At 40.5% G+C, this 19,973-nt stretch overlaps 1 protein-coding gene across 3 annotated transcripts in view; it reads right to left on the bottom strand.

Annotated features, from left to right (window-relative positions):
• PAPLN (papilin, proteoglycan like sulfated glycoprotein) overlaps nucleotides 1-19,973 on the bottom strand; it is a 123,013-nt gene that overhangs the window by 73,274 nt on the left and 29,766 nt on the right. For all 3 annotated transcript variants that reach the window (XM_070758230.1, XM_070758238.1, XM_070758222.1), the window contains exons 4-6: nucleotides 11,422-11,482; nucleotides 10,239-10,341; nucleotides 2,256-2,386 (exon numbers count right to left, since the gene is read on the bottom strand). In XM_070758230.1, the coding sequence (XP_070614331.1) occupies nucleotides 2,256-2,386; nucleotides 10,239-10,341; nucleotides 11,422-11,482 (295 nt within the window). The remainder of the gene's footprint in view (nucleotides 1-2,255; nucleotides 2,387-10,238; nucleotides 10,342-11,421; nucleotides 11,483-19,973) is intronic.

The raw sequence follows: 19,973 nt of genomic DNA on the forward strand, positions 1-19,973 counted from the left end.
CCGTGACATCATGGTGCCCACATGATCCCAGAAATGTGTTCAGAAAGTGCTGGCTCAATGGTCTTGATGCAGAGATGAGCACAATCCCTTAAAGTTAGCAATGACTAGCACAGTGTTTCCCAACTGTGGCAACTTGAAGATATTTGGACTTCAACTCCCAGAATTCCCCAGCCAGCGTTTGCTGGCTGGGGAATTCTGGGAGTTGAAGTCCAAATATCTTCAAGTTGCCAAGGTTGGGAAACACTGGACTAGCAGAATACGATCCTCAGGGACCTCTTTATTTTACAGCTACAATCTTCTTCCTCCCCCTTTCTGTTATCTTCCAGTCCTGTTATGAGGATTTTAGATGCATACAGCTCAGTAAACACAAATACACAGTAATCCTTGGTCTCTTGGGTCCTCTGATCTAATCTGTTAGGTCTGAATTTCCTTCAGAAGGCTACTTCTTTTTAATCTTCCCCAGGTTTCTGGCTATCTCGTGATTATTCTGGGAACTTCCAAGAGGTCAAGCCCTCACCCAGAATTATAAAGTGACTGGAAACCCCCCCCCCCACTCTGGATAGTCTAAAGGCGTGCCTTATCATAGCCAACAAAGGGCTGGAAGAGATGGGCGGGGGAATAAGAGAAGACTGATTAAGGCCAAAGAATATGGACCTTCTGCCATTTATAGTCATCTGTTGAAAAGATATAAAAGGCACCTTTACGGGACCGCCTTCTGCCGCATAAATCCCAGTGGCCAATCAGGTCCCACAGAGTTGGCCTTCTTCAGGTCCCGTCGACCAGACAATGTCATCTGGCAGGGCCTAGGGGAAGAGCCTTCTCTGTGGCGGCCCCAGCCCTCTGGAATCAGCTCCCCCCAGAGATTTGAACTGCCCCCACCCTCCTTACCTTCCGCAACAGCCTTAAGACCCATCTATGTCACCAGGCATGGAGCAACTAGTACATGCCCCCCGCTTCTGACCATTAAAAGTTATATGTGGTTATGATTGTGTAGTATTATTTTTAAGATAATGGGTTTTAGTTATAGTTTTAATTATTAGATTTGTATCTATATTGTTTTATTGCTGTTGTGAGCCACCCTGAGTCTCCAGAGAGGGGCGGCATACAAGTCTAATAAATTATTATTATTATTATTATTATTATTATTATTATTATTATTATTATTGTTATTGTTATTGTTATTGTTATTGTTGTTGTTGTTATTATTATTATTATTATTATTATTGTCAATACAACACAGCAAACGAGATCACTATGCTGGATTTCATATTTCATCACCAGTCGGGTGCTTCCCAAGCACCTAAGACTGAGTGATGTAGCGGCGAATTATGTTTGCCGATCCCAGTAAAGTGGCCTTTTGCAATTGACAGATGGAGATTTTGTCCATTCCGATGGTTTTCAAATGTCTGCTGAGATCCTTTGGCACTGCGCCCAGCGTGCCAAGTACCACTGGGACCACTTTCACTGGCTTATGCCAGAGTCGTTCCAGCTCGATTTTTAGATCTTCGTATTTCATTAATTTCTCTAGCCGCTTCTCCTCAATTCTGCTGTCCCCTGGTATTGCAATGTCGATGATCCATACTTCGACATCGCAATCCCAGGGGACAGCAGAATAATAATTATATAATAATAATAATAATATAATAATATAATAATAATAATAATAATTAATATTATTATTAATATTAATATTATTATTAATATTAATATTATTATTAATTATCTTTGCAATAAAAGACAGAATAGAGTTGAATTGCATGGACAATATGCTGATATTCAGCAAACCACCACAAAACACACACATATACACAAACCCAACAGAAGGCTTACTATTAGCTTTAGCTCTAGGGAGGGCAAATATTGAAGCATGCTGAAGCTTGCAACATCTTTATAAAGTGTGATGCCCCACCTGCTTAAAAGCAGCCTACACCCCTCCCCTAAGTTAAAGCCCTCTTCAGCCCTGATTTTGTCTGGGTGGAGATATTATGTGGACTCAGACCTGATTTATAGAATGTTTTAATGCTAAGCAGGTGGACTGAAAGCCATCAAGTATGGCTTGGTCAACAAACCTATTGTTCAAACAAATCAAAAAGCTAGTCACGGTATGTGAATTTGGAAATTTCAGTTTAGATTACCATATAAATAAATTGAAATAATTCCATATATGGTCTGAGCAAGTTCAGGGTTCATCTGTGAGTCAAAAAAGGCAGGAAATATGGAAATATTTCTGAAAGTGAACGAAGGCAAATACATACATGACAGTTCCCTTGCACGCAAACATCATTCGTCCCTGGTTCACAAGGAGTCCCATCCATGACGGCTTCTTTCTGCTTATAGTAGAAATTTTCTCCTTTTGGGATGCAGTTTAATTCACATTTATTGGGAGCTGCGAGCAAAATTGAAAAGCAACACGTTATTTTGCTGTTTGAGGTTTATGTGTTTGCTTACGTTGATTCTTCTACAAATGGAGAAAAGCAGAACTTTATTAAGAATCTCCTACTTTTAATAATGTGAATCCTGGAATAAGGATGGAACACAGTTAATTTAGGCTTGAATCATCTATCTCTCTGACAGTCTCAAAATGGGTGAACAGTGCAGTCAGGCGGTAGGGAAAGCAACTAGGATGCTTGGCTGCATAGCTAGAGGTATAACAAGCAGGAAGAGGGAGATTGTGATCCCGCTATATAGAGCGCTGGTGAGACCACATTTGGAATACTGTGTTCAGTTCTGGAGATCTCACCTACAAAAAGATATTGACAAAATTGAACGGGTCCAAAGACGGGCTACAAGAATGGTGGAAGGTCTTAAGCATAAAACGTATCAGGAAAGACTTAATGAACTCAATCTGTATAGTCTGCAGGACAGAAGGAAAAGGGGGGACATGATCGAAACATTTAAATATATTAAAGGGTTAAATAAGGTCCAGGAGGGAAGTGTTTTTAATAGGAAAGTGAACACAAGGACAAGGGGACACAATCTGAAGTTAGTTGGGGGAAAGATCAAAAGCAACATGAGAAAATATTATTTTACTGAAAGAGTAGTAGATCCTTGGAACAAACTTCCAGCAGACGTGGTAGATAAATCCACAGTAACTGAATTTAAACATGCCTGGGATAAACATATATCCATCCTAAGATAAAATACAGAAAATAGTATAAGGGCAGACTAGATGGACCATGAGGTCTTTTTCTGCCGTCAGACTTCTATGTTTCTATGTTTCTATCTTTAATTTGGACATGGATCAAAAGAAAAACTACTTAGAACATTAGTGGGTTTCAATGCATTCACATTCTAAGCCATAATACTTTTGGTTTGATTTTGGTATAGTGTATTGTGCAAATGCAGCCAATTGTCTTTTGTTCAATAAACAGGATTCAGCAAATAGTGACAAGGTGGACATAGTCCATTTAGTTTATGGATAATCAAATCACAGACTTACCTGTCAGACTGTTATCTTTTGGACTAAGTAACTTTAAGCAAAGCTGAGAAAGTAAGATTTTTAAAAAGCAAGCAAAATGTAGCTTAATTAAAGAAATAATTAGAGGTAAGAAAAAGAAAAGTAAATACAGCTAAATTATAATAAAGTACATTAACCCTGTTAAGGAGTATGCAGAACCCTTGAATTATCAAAGACATGCACAGAGGAAAGGTAGGATTCCAGCAGATATCCAGGAGATATGAGTCATACAAAACAGACACATTAAAGTTTATAAAATAGTGTTTACATTTAGAAATAGCAGTCAAGTTAAACTGTCTGGTCATACACATTCAAATCAGTCAATATCTCTCTATACAATAATAATATTACAAACGTGTCTTTGTCTTACATATCAGACATACTGTACACTGCAGCTTACAAATACATCAAAACTAACACAGAACACAAAACTAACTACTTACTACATCAGTAACTGTGAATCAGCAGAAAGAACAGAGAGAGTAGAGAGAGAGAATCGTGCTTTCTGGCTCCCCCTTATGGCAATTTGCAACATCACCTCTTAAAGCTATAGTACTTCAATACAAGCATTCATTTTTAGCTTGTTTATATATTGCAAAACCAACTGTACATACTATTAACAGACCCCATTCACTATATTTATCCAAACTTATCTTTGAGAACCACTCTTATAGAACCAGGTCTATAGATCAATTCACATACTGCCTTTTATTTTTTTTAAGCTCATCTCTCCTTTTTGCGGGGGAATTTCATTTCAGCCACAACTTTTTCAGTGCCCCCATTTCCTCTGCATGCATTCATTCATACATTTTTCAGTTCGTTCAGTCTCTGTAAATATTGACTGGCTTGCCTTATTTACTTTTACGATCCTCCTAAACTCCACTTAGCATCAATTTTAATGCTTTGCATAAACAAACTCAACATGGTTCTGTGGCATCATTCATGCATCATTTAGTTCTCTCTATTCCAAGCACTTTCACAATCTCTTTTTCTTATGGTCACTTTTATCAATTCTGTTGGGAGATTAATCTGCCAGTATATATATAATTCTAATCTCTTTCATTTCTTTCCTTTCTTTTGTGCCTATTTACCCACGAGCCATTTTTGACACCATCAACTGTCTGTGCCATATTCAGAATCTATCATCTTTGTATCCTTCACAGTTATCTCATTCTTCATCATAAGTGGAAAGGCCCTAGCAATCAGATTACACAAAGGCACCATGATGGGGTGGGGAATGGCATCAAATTAAGTTTTCAAAAATCTATTCTCCATTCCAGCTGCATCAGCTTGCTCACATCAGATTTCACTTCTTCCAAAACAAATGCTATATATCAGTTCAGAGAAATCATATGTATTGCGCGATCTGAAACTATGAATGCTCCTAACATCTTTCAATGCACATATTGTTACAGTTCTGGGAAGCTCAGCCTAACAAATATGAGCTATGGCAAGTATATTTTTATTTATTTATTTTTTATTTATTTATTTTGTCCAATACACAATACATATTGAAAAGAATAGGCATGAAGTATTATATATAAATAAAAGATATAAAAATAGAGGAGAATATATATGAGGGAAGAAAAGATATATGAGATAAGGAGAGACAATTGGACAGGGGACAAAAGGCAGGCTAGTGCACTTATGTACGCCCCTTACTGACCTCTTAGGAACCTGGAGAGGTCAATCATGGATAGTCTAAGGGAGAAATGTTGGGGGTTAGGGGTTGACACTACTGAGTCCGGTAGTCTTCTTCTATGCAGCAACAAAACAACACACACACACACCTCTCCACCATTAAAGCTTATCGCTGACTTCCTGTCTAGTCTTAACCACTACCTCGTTTCTCAAAAATAACGAATAAAAATTAATTATAAGATGGCATTGTCGGTATCGTATAAAGAAAATGTACATAAGTTGTTTTATCGGTGGCATTATGCTCCAGCACATTTAGCCAAAATTCATTCGAACATAAATAATAAGTGCTGGAAATGCAAATCTACCATAGGTACGTATTATCATATTTGGTGGTTATGTCCAGAAGCAGAAAAAATTTGGTCTAGGATTCAAAACTGGTTGAAAGAAATGTTAAATTATCAATTGGAAATGAAACCGGAAATGCATCTTTTGGGAATAATTAGAGGACAGCATAGTAAGGAAGACTACTACTTGATAACACATATATTAACATCAGCAAGGTTGGTGTTTGCACAAACTTGGAAAAAGGAAAATATACCAAATGAAGAAATGGTGATTAGGAAAATGCTAGATTGTGCTAAATTAAGCAAATTAACATATGAGTTACAGAATAAACAAAATAAAGACTACTATACAGTTTGGGGGAAATTATATAGCTGGATAGAAAAGGAAAAAAGAATTGAACTAACGTTTAAGAAAAAGAATGAATCAATGGAAACAGAATGGTAAAATATTAAGCAAATTCATTTTGTGTTTTACATATATATATATATGTATGTATGTATGTATGTATGTATGTATGTATGTATGTATATATATATATGTATATATATGTATATATATATATATATGTTTTCATAGATTTTCACGGGTATATGTATGTAGATTGTTCTGAGTTCGGGTTTTGCCCTGTGTAATATTTTGCATGTCTATGCGACGTTTCGGTGAAATCACATTCACCATCATCAGGCTGAAGTTTCAAGCTTCGTGCTGTTGTAAAATCCATTTTACAACAGCACGAAGCTTGAAACTTCAGCCTGATGATGGTGAATGTGATTTCACCGAAACGTCGCATAGACACTCAAAATATTACACAGGGCAAAACCCGAACTCAGAACAATCTACATATCTATCTATCTATATATATCTATCTATATATATCTATATATATTATTTTTTTAAATAATAAACAAACAAAACAAAACATATAGACACACTTTTTATATATATATATATAAAGTGTGTCTATATGTTTTGTTTTGTTTGTTTATTATTTAAAAAAATAATTTAAAAAAAAACGAATAAAAAGATTATGAAGAAGGGGTAGCAAAACACATTTTGTGCAAAGGTGCCTCACAGATCAGTGGCAGTCCTGATAAAGGAACAAATGAATCATCCTTTGGAAGGCATTCCTGTTCCATGAATAGACATATCATTAAAGTGTACCACGAAACAGATTTCTTTTTCTAAGCAGAAATTAACCAATCAATCATAATTCCTGTTCATTCTTGAGCCTTTGAAAAGCCCAACCACTTTTTCTGTACTCACAAGTCTTATCCCACCCAGCCATTTATGTCAGCTAGCAGAACAAATCTTTCTCATGGATGGCATTCATTTCAAGCGTGGCACATTTTTGCCCTCCCAAACACATCTCTGGTTCTTTCATTATCGCCATTCACTCGAGCGTAACATGCAATTATCAGCAAAGTGTATCTCCTTTTTGTGTAGACTTCCACAAGAATCAAAATGAGACCAATTCATATTTTCTGACATACATTTAAGCCCTTTCATTCATAATTAAAACTCCCCGCTCCCTTCCCTGCATGTATTAATGAACTCTACTCCACAAGATCACACCATTTCTATTTAAATATTTTATATCCTTTCCCTTTATTTCACAAGCACACACACAAAAATCTATTTTCCTTTCTTGCCATTTGTTGATACCTGTTCTTTATCATTTACTCCGCTTTCCATTCCACGTTGTAAATTTCCATTCGATTCCATCTCATTTATTATTATAATTATCAATATAATGGACCCAAGTATAGTGGTCGTGGTTTTGGTTAACTGAGGCTTCAATGTAGCATTTTTTATGTGAGCCTACTGGTTTCTACCAACCTTCCTCATTTATCAGCCGGAAGACTCAAATCCAGGAAACCCCTACTGGCACCTGCATAACATCTAGCCAACAACTTTAGCATCAATTCCCAATGGAAAGCCAAATGGGTCACTGAACACCCAGGCATAGGAAGACATATCAATGATCCCACAAAAAAGGTCCCAGGCTTTGAGCTACTACGTCAGCAATGGAATCAGCTCCCCCCAGCGATCCATACTGCCCCCACCTTCCCCGCCTTCCGTAAGAACCTGAAAACCATCTATGCGGTCAGGCTTGGGGTGACTAGACCCTAACCTCTGGCTGACGAGTATGATGTATACTTGTGGTTCAAATGTGAATGAATGATTTTTAATGCCCCAGGGTTTTTATAATAGGTTTTAAAATAGTTAATTATATTAATTGAATTCTAGTAGTTTATATTGTATACTGTTTTGTTTGATGTGTTGTGAGCCGCCCCGAGTCCTCAGAGAGGGGCGGCATACAAATCAAACAAACAAACAAATAAATAAATAGACAATCCTGAATAGGATTCACACCTCACATGGCATCTAGCGGGGCACTGATTATTTATTATTATTATTATTATTATTATTATTATTATTAATTAGATTTGTATGCCGCCCCTCTCCATATATTCGCGGCGGCTCACAGCAATAATAAAAACAATGTACAATAAGAAATCTAATATATTTAAAAATATCTAAAACCCCTTATTTAAAAACAAGGCATACACACAAACATACATACATAAATTATATAGGCCTGGGGAAGATGTCTCAATTCCCCCATGCCTGATGGCGGAGGTGAGTTTTAAGAAGTATATGAAAGGCGAGGAGGGTGGGGGCAACCCTAATCTCCGGGGGGAGCTGGTTCCAGACGGTTGGGGCCGCCACAGAGAAGGCTCTTCCCCTGTGTCCCACCAGACGACATTGTTTAGTCGACGGGACCCGGAGAAGGCCAACTCTTTGGGACCTAATCGGTCGCTGGGATTCGTGCGGCAGAAGGCGATCCGGGAGATATTCTGGTCCGATGCCATGAAGGGCTTTATAGGTCATAATCAACACTTTGAATTGTGACCGGAAACTGATTGGCAACCAATGCAGACTGTGGAGTGTTGGTGTAACATGGGCATACGTAGGGAAGCCCATGATTGCTCTCGCAGCTGCATTCTGCACGATCTGAAGTTTCCGAACACTCCTCAAAGGTAGCCCCATGTAGAGAGCGTTACAGTAGTCGAACCTCAAGGTGATGAGGGCATGAGTGACTGTGAGCAGTGAGTCCCGTTCCAGGTAGGGCCGCAACTGGTGCACCAGGCGAACCTGGGCAAATGCCCCCCTCGCCACAGCTGAAAGATGGTTCTCTAATGATCCTGCTAGACGCCTTTGCTTGGGTGATAAAAAGGTGCATGTGCGCACGATCGCTTGTATGTGTGTGCCCACACCCATCATGCAATGTCTTCCCTCTGCGCATACGTGCACACACACACCTGCTCCCCCCACCCCATGGATGCGCACAGGCTTCATTGAAGCCTCTGGACTTTTGGTAGGCCCATTGGGCCATTTTTCACCCTCTAGAAGGCCAAAAATCAGTTGGCCAGCATGCACATGTGCGCTGGAGCTGACATAGTGGAAAGATTTGCATGCCCTCAAATATGGCTCCATGTGACATCTGTGTCACGCAGGCCATAGGTTCTCCATCATGGGCCTAGACCAGTGATGGTGAAACCTTTCAGCACTGAGTGCCCAAACCAGAATGTGCATGTGTGTGTGTTTGGCAGAAACCCAAAGACCAGCTGGCCAGTGTGCATAGTATATAAAATACAACAAATATACGGTAATATATTGTATATATGATATATATCCTAGAATAATAATAAGGTATAAATTATCCTGTTTGAGGAGGAGGTTGGAATAGACGACCACTAAGGTTCCTTCCAACCTTGTAATTCTATCATGTATGTTCTATTTTTTAAATATTATCTTTATTGAATTTTCCATAAAAAAGACACACAAGACATACATACATTTAACATCTAATTGGGGTTACAATTATCCCACTTTTTTAGAAGTCTTTCCAGTACAGAAAAGAATTCACTCATAACTTATAAAATCAACCTAATAATTCGAATGAAAAGAAGAATTTTTGTTTTTATATAATTATTACCTATAAGATTAACAAAATAAAGCTATTTCTAATATCGATACATATTTTTAAATCGTTTGAATTTTTGTTTTTTTCCTTTTGTTTAAACATACATAAAATTTATTCCAAATATTATAAAATTCTGGTGCTTCTTGATTGTTTAACAGCCTTGTCATCATATCCATTTCGACACATTCTATAATTTTTCTTATTACCTCATCTTCCTTAGGGATGTCTCCTCCCTTCCAATTTTGTGTGAAAACTATTCTAGCTGCTGTCAGGATATGAATAATTAAAATATCATGTATGTTATAAATATTACTTGCAACAGTGTAAATTTGAATAATGCAATTTTTTTTCGTGGGATTCATTATCTGTCCTAATTGAAACCTAACTGTATTCCAAAAGCGCGAAACCAAATTGACTGATTCCTTTACTTTTCCAAATTTCTTTATGGATCAGTTTTATCCCAGGAATTTTAAGAATTAGAATACAATCATGCTTTTCCCTTCGCCATTTCTCTACTCTGTTCCCCTTTTCTGTGAATGTACCTTTCATTCTAACAGCAAATTAAATTAAACATTTTCACAATTTAATTTTTAATTTGTAAAAATTAAATTGATATTTGTAAACATTACATTACTGATATTTGTAAAAAAAAATTGGTTGCTTCTCCTTATTAAGCTGAAGGACAGGTTAAATAATAATTTAAATAAAGGTTCCCAGACAAGAAATCTAAGCAAATGTTTTGCCCTGTTTTCCCCAGATTTTCTGTCACTTTCTATGAAGAGTCTCCAATAGGAATCAATAAATTACCTCCATAGTACGGGAGCCACTTGTACTTCTTCCCTTGAAATTCTGTCCCATCAAACTCAGCACACTGTTCTGCTCGAAAATCTCTGGAGCCGTCAGGACAGTCCTATAGAAAATAAAATAAAAATTGTTGTAAGGAATATCCTTCTGGGTTTAGACACTGGATTCATGGAAGTTGCTTGGGAAGGAGATTTACATGATTCATCTAGCCTGCCAAGATTGGAGGAGCCCCTGAGATAGCAAATATCATCAAGGCTAAATTACAATAAATCAACACAACATTTTTAAAAGATAAGAGAGGCAGCATATAAGCAACAGATCCTCACTTGGAGAAAAATTCAGAAACTAAATTCTGGAGTATTCTTCCAAATCAGTTGCTTTTTTGCTTCAACAGGTCCCCCTTTTAGGTTTTGTAGGAAGTTAGCAACTCCCTCCCACCTAGAGGAATAAAATATTTTAGGAACTATTAATAAAAGGCAGAATATTATATAGAATATCCCTAGAGAAATGGAGAAACATGCTTTTGGGCAGGAAACAGACTCACACCCAGGGGTGGCAGCAGGCAGGATGGGGTGGAACACAGTTCCACCGGCGGAAATGAAGATGCTTGTGCAGCTGCAGCTGATCAGCGGCTGTCACTTCCTGGATTACTGGTCTTGGTTCGGTTCTCCTTTCCCCCCCTGCTGTTGCAGCCCCCCGGGGTGCCCCTCGATGCCCCTTTGGGAGGGCAGGGCTGGAGCAGAAGGGCAGCTGCAGGAGGCCCCCCGCATAATTTGGGATCCCATAATTTGGGGGGCCCTGAAACGGCCCCCCCCGAGCCAACCCTGAAGTGCCACTCCCCCTGCTGGAAGCCACCCCCAGATTAAGAGGCCGAAGCGACCAGCACATTCTGAGCCTCCCTCAGGCAGAGGAGCTGCATGGCTGCCTCCGGATCGCAGTATCCAGGCTCCCGCCGTAGCCTCAGGGTAGGAGAACTTTTTTACAAAGCGGGATATTTTTCAAAGGCCCCGAGACACGGGACAAATCATCAAAAATGGAGACTGTCCCTCCAAAAGCGTGACGTCTGGTCACCTTAATCTAGTTCCATAAAATGAGTGAAATTTTTCAGATTTCTAACTCCCATTCATTACATGCTTATGATAAATGGACAGTTATAAATATCTTAAGAAACAAACCGATATATTACCTGATTGTTGCATGAGTGATAACTTTGGTCTGGTCCTATGCAACTGGATCCACCATCTGTCCTGAAATACACAATAACAATCAGCAAAAGCTTTTAAGTGATTACTGATGCCCAAAACATACTTTGCCAGGTCATTTTAAATATTTCTAACAAGGAAGTAGTTGCAAGAAATTTTCTTCTGCTCCATGCCTATGGAGATTCTCAATCATCCAGGTCATCGTTGTCCCAAAAGTGCTTTTTTGAAGAGGCAACTGGACTTTCTGGATTTTCTTTGAAGACATTTTGCTTCTCATCCGAGAAGCTTCTTCAGCTCTTTGGCCATTTGGCCACGAAAGAAAGAAAGAAAGAAGGAAAGAAAGAGGAAAGAAAGAGAATGAAAGAGAAATAAAAAGAGAGGGGGAATGAAAGAAATGGAAAGAGGGAAGGAAGGAGAGAAAGCAAGAGAAAGAAAGAAAGCAAGATAAAGAAAAAAGAATGAAAGAGCAAGAGAGAAATAGAGAAAGAAAGAAAAAGAAACGAAAGAAATTGTGATTTTGACTATGCCGGCTCCTTCCCTCCCCCGCTCCCCACAAACCACCTTCTTCAGCTCTTTGGCCATTTGCAATCTTCTAGCGAGTTGTTAATATCATCTGGAGGTTTAGCTGTGTCATCAATTTCATCTGGGTGGTGCAAATGGGTGGAACTGTTGAAAGGACTGTTTATTTTCACTTCATTTCATTTTTTAAATTTTATTTTATTTGTCAATCAAGTATAAGATAGTAGCTTATATAAACATAAGACAATAGGGCAGTAGGACATGGACGGAAGGCACGGTGGTGCGCTTATGCACGCCCCTTACAGACCTCTTAGAAACAGGGAGAGGTCAATTGTAGACAATCTAAGTTTGAAGATTTGGGGAAGTTTGGGGAAGAAACCACAGAGTCAATTAGTGCATTCCAGGAATTGACCACTCTATTGCTGAAGTTGTATTTTTTGCAGTCTAGTTTGGAGCGGTTTAAATTTAGTTTGAATCTATTACGTGCTCGTGTGTTCTAGTTTCTTTTGCAGTGTGTTGTAGTTTCTTTGTGTGACTGTGTTGTAGTATCTTCTGCTCCCCATTTCTCTAAGGGTTAGGAGTTAGGGTTACCTTTTAAAAAGGTAAATCCTTAATCCTGTAAAATGAAAGAATGAATCCTGGTTCCCAGAAGGTAATGTTCCCAGACTTCAAACATACTGTTGGTTTGTTAAAGCTAAAAGAGGGGACAAAAATCATATACAGTGGTACCTCTACCTAAGAACGCCTCTACTTAAGAACTTTTCTTGATAAGAACTGTGTGTTCAGGATTTTTTTGCCTGTTCTTAAGAACCATTTTCTACTTAAGAACCTGAGCCCAGAAAAATTTCCCAGGAAATTTGAGAGCGGCACGAAAGCCCGGCCAGTTTCCTGCCATTCTCTCTTTAATCCTGGCCATCTTGGGCTTTTCTGGGCTGCCAGAGGAGCCTTTTGGTGACGCTTGAGGCTTTAGCAGCCCAGAGCGAAGGGGGCATTTTCCTTTCTCTGGGCACTTGGAGAGGGAATAAGCCACTTTGCTTTGGTGACTCCCTTGTGCTGCCTCCCATACACATGGCACAAGGTTGCCTCCTGGAGCATCTGGGCGCGGAGAGGAAAAAGAGGGCGCTTCGCCCTGGCCGGATCAACTGGCCTACTGTTTTGGATTTTTTTGATTCCCTTGACTTCACCTTCTCCCTTCGGCAGCGACTGTCCTCCTCCTCTTCTTCCTCCTCCAACCCAAAAGCAAACTTTTATTTCTTTCCTAATGGTTTTGCATGCATTATTAGCTTTTACATTGACTCCTATGGGAAAAATTGCTTCTACTTACAAACTTTTCTACTTAAGAACCTGGTCATGGAACGAATTAAGTTCTTAAGTAGAGGTACCACTGTACTTCTTTCCTTTCTCGAATATTCACTTTAAAAATTCAACAGAATTCAAATGTTTCCTTCATTTAAATTATGTTTTCCGAGCTGACAATTCTAACTGGAGCACCGTTTATCTATTTGTAATGCAGGACTGAATCAGGAGACCTGTGAAACCTTTGGATAGTTGATGCTGTCTTGAAGTAGAACCAGTTCTCCCAACTTCAACAATCTATCTCCCTCAAGATACTGACCATCTTATAAATTAGTTCAACTTTCAGGCTTAATGTTTATGGAGATTCTCAGTCATCCAAGTCATAGTTGTCCCAAAGCTGCTTTATGAAAAGGCAACTGGACTTTCTGGTTTTTCTTTGAAGATGTTTTGCTTCTCATCCAGGAAGCTTCTTCAGTCTTTGAGACAACATTCAGGCTTCTTTCTCTTTATCTGCAGACTATGCAAAAGAGACAATCAACCAGCCCAAAAGAAAACAAAAAGAAAGACTCCAGCACTTCTTCACGCCATCACTCTGCTAAACAAATAATTCCTTCAACACAGTCAAACTATTTACTAAGTCTGCACTATAATTACTACTAGTTTTTTTCTCATAATTACTGTTAGAATGTCTAGGTAATATAATAAACATTCAACAAACTTTAAGCAGAGTAAATGTAGCAATGTGGGTTAGCCAGTCAGTGAATCAGACTTAGTACAAAATAGAACAATATTATTATATACAAATAGGCAAATAAACAATAGTAGTTACACTGTCCAATATCATACACATATAATCCTAATAATGGTTTACAAACCAGGTTATTGCACAAAGCAAAATATACACACAGCAAATATAAATCTCTCTAGTGTAAACTCCCCCAAGAGGAACATCATTGGCTCCCTCTTATGACCAACCAGCAAATGACTCTTAAAGGTACAGTCTTAAACTTAGATTGTTAGCTTTTGTATTGCAACACCCAACATAGTTACATACAGTATACTAACAATTCCTATCACCCATCACCTCCCACTTATGTATGACTGTAACTTGTTGCTTGTATCCTTAAGATTTTTATTAATATTGATTGTTTCCTCATTGCTTATTTGACCCTTAAGTGTTGCATTTCATGATTCTTGACAAATGTACTGTATATTTTCTTTTATGTACACTGAGAGCATATGCACCAAAGACAAATTCCTTGGGCGTCCAATCACACTTGGCCAATAAAGAATTCTATTCTATTTTATTCTATTCTATTCTATTCTTCAGTAATCAGCACCCAGATCAGCATACCTCCAAGGTTAACTTCAGATCAACAATCAAGTAAGCAATCCTCCAATTAAGAAACTGCCAAAGAGCCATCAAAGTAAACAGACCAAACAAAGAACCTCTAATCCCACTCACACAGGCAAGTCACCAGAATATAAACTGAGAGCAAACAGCACTCCTTCTAACACTGATGATGTTACCTAGTTAGGGTAATGAAACGTCTGCAAGAATACAAGCAAACTCAGAGAGCATCAAAGACGCCTTATTACTGTTTTTTCAGGAAGAATAATCATTCGTCTGTGCACCAAACTGACAGATAAGGTGATTTAATTGTCAAACTTTTTTACGTTGTGACCTTAGTCACACAAGAACTTTATTCTGGAAGCCTTGGGTAACATTTAAATAACCCAAAAGAGTGGTAAAGTGATCTCACTAATATATTAACCATAAAGAAATGCTACATAATTAATTCCCACCAATAAGATCTGAGCAATTTAATCTCCAACCCTGCCATTTGGGAATGGGTTGTGAAATTGCACTCTTATTCAATTTTAAGCAGATGCTGCTGCCAAGTGAAGTTTTTAATCTGCAAGTACCTTGACTCATGATAGAAGCTTAAAGGATATCAGGACTGTAAATCTCTATACATGGCAGACTGGGGTAGAGTTCCTATTTTTCCCCCTGCCAAAATTCATTAGTGAACAAACCACTAGGCACAATAGGATACGGATCATAATGGAATCCTGCTGCATAAAAGCATGTTGTGCAAAGTGAAAAAATTCTAAATGTGGTTGACATTGGGTAAATTCACTGCAGTGGGTAGTACACTGTTTGCTTCAGGGAAGGGATGGTGTAATTTCCTCTGATGCCAATTTTGGTTGAAAAGGCAGGTGAACACATGGGAAAGAATTCAAGGTTGTATGGTTCCTGCATGTGCAAATCCTACTGAAGTCAGTGACACTTAATGGCAAGAAAAGAGAATTTAGAGCCACACCTTTGGAAAATACTCTCTCAGATCTATGGACTTTTCTTGATACCATGAGCCTTTCATTCTTTGGCCACACAACTGGGAATTTTGGATTTGCTGTTCCGACATATTTGTAATCCATTCCCCAATTTGGGAGAGGCTGATCCACATTTTATCATAATAAGGTCATAGGGGTTACTTATTGCACAGGATCCAAAGGACTTTCCTGAAGGCATTACTTCTGCTATAGAAAAATGATTTTTTTCAGTTGACAGAGTTGCCTACAAAATACCACTCACGTATCGTCACGAAATCTCCAGAACCGTAAAGCCTAAAAACTTGAAAATTGCCACCTATGTTCTTCTTAGCTTCTAGGTGCTCGGTCACAAAGGATTTTTTGAAATGACCATTAGATTGTTAGTTATTTCTTATATTATTATTAACATGCTCTAATGTTAAGGAGTTAGACATTCTACTCCCTCTCCCCACTTGAAAAGAACTCTGTTCCAACTGCCAGTGGGTGTGGCCCATACATGATTCATCTAGTCTGTGGGCTGGGAGTTTAGACATTCTACTTTATGCTAAGGAGTTCAGTTTCGTAGCAAAGCACAGGTATGCAGCTACTAATTGGTGGATGTAATGGCATGACTCAAAAATTGGCCCAATAATAATAATAAGAGGGTCAGAAAAATAATACTCTTCCCTGGACTAAACAATGATTATATTTTTCTGAGTTGGAAGATCAAAGTTATGCAAACATCCATTACATCTTTGCTTGCTGAAAAACCATGGAAGAAGTGATCCAGCATTCCTCCATATTTTCTAAAAAAATATTTTTATGGTTAATTTTAAAATTGTTTTCCTAAAATTGTATTTAGGAATTTACTGTTCAATTATCAGAATAGGAAAATGCTAATAATCTCTTTAGTATTTCTTGCAAGAGTCTCTTCTTACAGCAATATTCTATATGTATATGTGTGATATGTGTGTGTGTGTGGCACACTCTTCACAGACCTGATTAAACCAAATTTATTACTTTGATTGCCACTGCCAAATGGATTTGCAGTTGACTGACTAACTGTACCCAGAATGTGTTCCTCAATGGAACTATATCTACATTCAGGGAAGAATTCAGTGGGGTATTTCAACATTTTGTCTTGGGTCCAAAAAGTGCAGAGAAGAACAAATATACTTTTGAATCCTGGGACAGAAGAGGCTTGAGACAGGCTTAATACAACAGCTTTTTATTCTAACTATATTCAAGATCCAGCAGAGAGCCAGTCTGAAAGCTAGCCCTTTTATAGGGACAACAATTTGTCCTGGATGGAGTAAGAACTCCTGCTTTGGGCAGGGGGTTGGACTAGAACAGTGATGGTGAACCTTTTTTTTACTTGGGTGCTGAAAGTGAGTGGGTGTGCACTATTGTGCATGGGCAAATGCCTCCACTCATAATTCAATACCCAGGGAGGGCAAAAACAGCTTCCCCCGCCCCCTGGAGGCCCTCTGGAGGCTGGAAATGGCCTGTTTCCCAACTTCTGGTGGACCCAGTAGGCTCATGTTTCACCCTCCCCAGGCTCCAAAGGCTTCCCTGGAGCTGGGGGTAGGTGAAAACGCCCTCCCCCATCCGCGCAGAGGCTTTCTGGAAGCCAAAAACTCCAGGAAGAGCCTCTGTGTTAGCCGAAAATCAGCTGCCAGCACACACGTGCACATTGGAGCTGAGCTAGGGCAATCGCTCGCATGCCAGCAGAGATGGCTCCACGTGCCACCTGTTGCACCTATGCCATAGGTTCGCCATCACTGGACTAGAAGATCTCTAAGGTCCCTTCCAAACCCATGATTCTATGATTGCACTGGAAGCAATTTACGCTCTGAAACATGTACAGTGGTACCTCAAGATACGAACCCCTCGTCTTACGAACAACTCGTGATACGAAACCGGGGTTAAGAAAATTTTTGCCTCTTCTTACGAACTTTTTTCGAGTTACGAACCGGCATTCGGAGACTGCTGGAAAGCCGCGCGGCTGTTTTAAAAGGTGACAGCCGGGCGGCGGGGCTTCCCAGCAGCCTCCCGAACGCCGGTTCGTAACTCGAAAAAAGTTCGTAAGAAGAGGCAAAATTTTTCTGAACCCCGGGTTCGGTTCGGGAGGTTGCTGGGAAGCCTCCCAGCCCGGCTGCCACCTTTTAAAACAGCCGCGCGGCTTCCCAGAAGTCTCCGAACACCGAACGCGGAAGTTCAGGTTTGGCGTTCGGCTTCGGGAAGCTGCTGGGAAGCCGCGCGGCTGTTTTAAAAGGTGACAGCCGGCCTGGGGGGCTTCCCAGCAACCTCCCGAACCCCGAACTTTTGCCGAACTTCCGGGTTCGGGGTTCGGGAGGTTGCTGGGAAGCCCCCCAGGCCGGCTGTCACCTTTTTAAACAGCCGCGCGGCTTCCCAGCAGTCGCCGAACGCGGAAGTTCGGGTTTGGCGCTCGGCTTCGGGAAGCTGCTGGGAAGCCGCGCGGCTGTTTTAAAAGGTGACAGCCGGCCTGGGGGGCTTCCCAGCAACCTCCCGAACCCCGAACTTTTGCCAAACTTCCGGGTTCGGGGTTCGGGAGGTTGCTGGGAAGCCCCCCAGGCCGGCTGTCACCTTTTAAAACAGCCGCGCGGCTTCCCAGCAGTCGCCGAACTCCGTTTTTTTGCGGGGGTTTTTTTGGGTTGCACGGATTAATTGACTTTACATTGTTTCCTGTGGAAAACAATGTTTCGTCTTACAAACCTTTCGTCTTACGAACCTCCCCCTGGAACCAATTAGGTTCGTAAGACAAGGTATGACTGTATTTTTCTTTCTACAGGTAGGTAAACATAAGTCTCCCTGATTTCAAATAAATGAAAAGAAAGGGACTCTGCCTGGTTAAAAAAAGAAAACAGCAACCCCACTCCCCAAAACCAGATCTTTCTAGCAATGTTTGCAAAAACAAAGCAATAAGATCTTCAGACATGTTATTATTGAGAGACTTGGTTTTAAATTCTGTCTGCGTGCAAATTGAAAAGGTTAATTAAAAAAAGGAGAGAGAATTGATGGCAGAGACCTTCATCTAGAAGGCATATCTAATCATTTCACAATACCTTAGAACAAACTGTTTTTTTAAAAAAACCATTTGTTATGTTAGTATTCAACACCTTTAATGTGTGGCCTTGTTTATACAAGACTACTACATATCCCCCAGAACATTGCCATTAATGGGTGCAGCTCTGCCTGCCCTAGCACGCAAGGCTCAGGCATTTTTATTACTACATAGATGCAACATCTAGGCTTTTGTTGGTGTCTGCAAAATACCATGCTTACATCTCTCATTGGCAACGTTCAGTCTCGAAAGACTATAATATAGTGTTCTGGAAAGAGTTCCTAAAACAACATCTAGTGTGGCTAAAAAGGCCGATCCGAGAGTGGCAATCCCTTCCACACTGAGGGCAGATCCACCAGATTTTGCTAGTTCTAGCACTGCCTCTTTGCCTCGGCCTTGAACAAGTGTCTCCTCGAAATGGAGAAGGCCATGCTGCGTCTTTAGCCTCCAAGATGAACGATCAGAGGTCAAGGTTTCCCAGCTGTTTATGTCCATGCCCAAGGCCTTTAAATCCCTTATATCGCAGCTGTGGTCTCCCTCTGGGGCACTTTCCCTGCACTAGTTCACCATACAGGAGATTTTGGGGAATTCACCCATCATCCACTCTCACATGCCCAAGCCAGCGAAGACGTCACTGTGTCTCTACTACGCAGGAGAAGGCTGCCATACCACATGCGAAGAGGCCGAATCTCGTCCGAAAATATGCACATAATTTCTGGGGTTTTTTTGTTCCCGTGCATGTGCAGAAGCAAAAACAGTCGGAAAATGGACAGAAAAGCTGCCAGTCCCTCTGATGCAACCAGCAAAACAAGGTAAGGACTGCCAGTCCGCTCCCTTCCACTCGCCTGTGCGGTGCAGTGGGGGGAGCTGAAAGAGCTGCCTCCACTGTACCATGAGCCCCCATGCCGCAAGCCCCCACCACTGCCTTGAGCGGCCCTCCCACTCTGCTGTGAGCAGCAGCTCTGTCGGCTCACCCCTCCACCGCACCGTGAGCCCCTGCCGTGCTGCAAGCCCCTGCCATGCTACGAGCCCCCGCCACCCCTTGGCGCCACCACAAGCAGCCTGCCCACTCTGTCACAAGTGGCTGCTCCTCCGGCTCGCCCCTCCACCATGCCATGAGCCCCCCACCATCCGCTCACCACCACCTGCTCCATACGCCTCTTGTGCTGGCTCCCCCCACCCGCTCTGCCAGGCCATCGCCCCATGCTGCGAGTGGCCTGCTCAGCCCTTAACTTGTTCCGGTGACCTCCTGAAGGGGCACTAAGAGCATGTAGGCATTTGACCGGAGCTCAGGCAGGCTGCTTTTGCCAGCTGCTGGTCTAG

Source organism: Erythrolamprus reginae, chromosome 1 (genome assembly GCF_031021105.1).
Source record: "Erythrolamprus reginae isolate rEryReg1 chromosome 1, rEryReg1.hap1, whole genome shotgun sequence".
Taxonomy (NCBI): domain Eukaryota; kingdom Metazoa; phylum Chordata; class Lepidosauria; order Squamata; family Dipsadidae; genus Erythrolamprus; species Erythrolamprus reginae.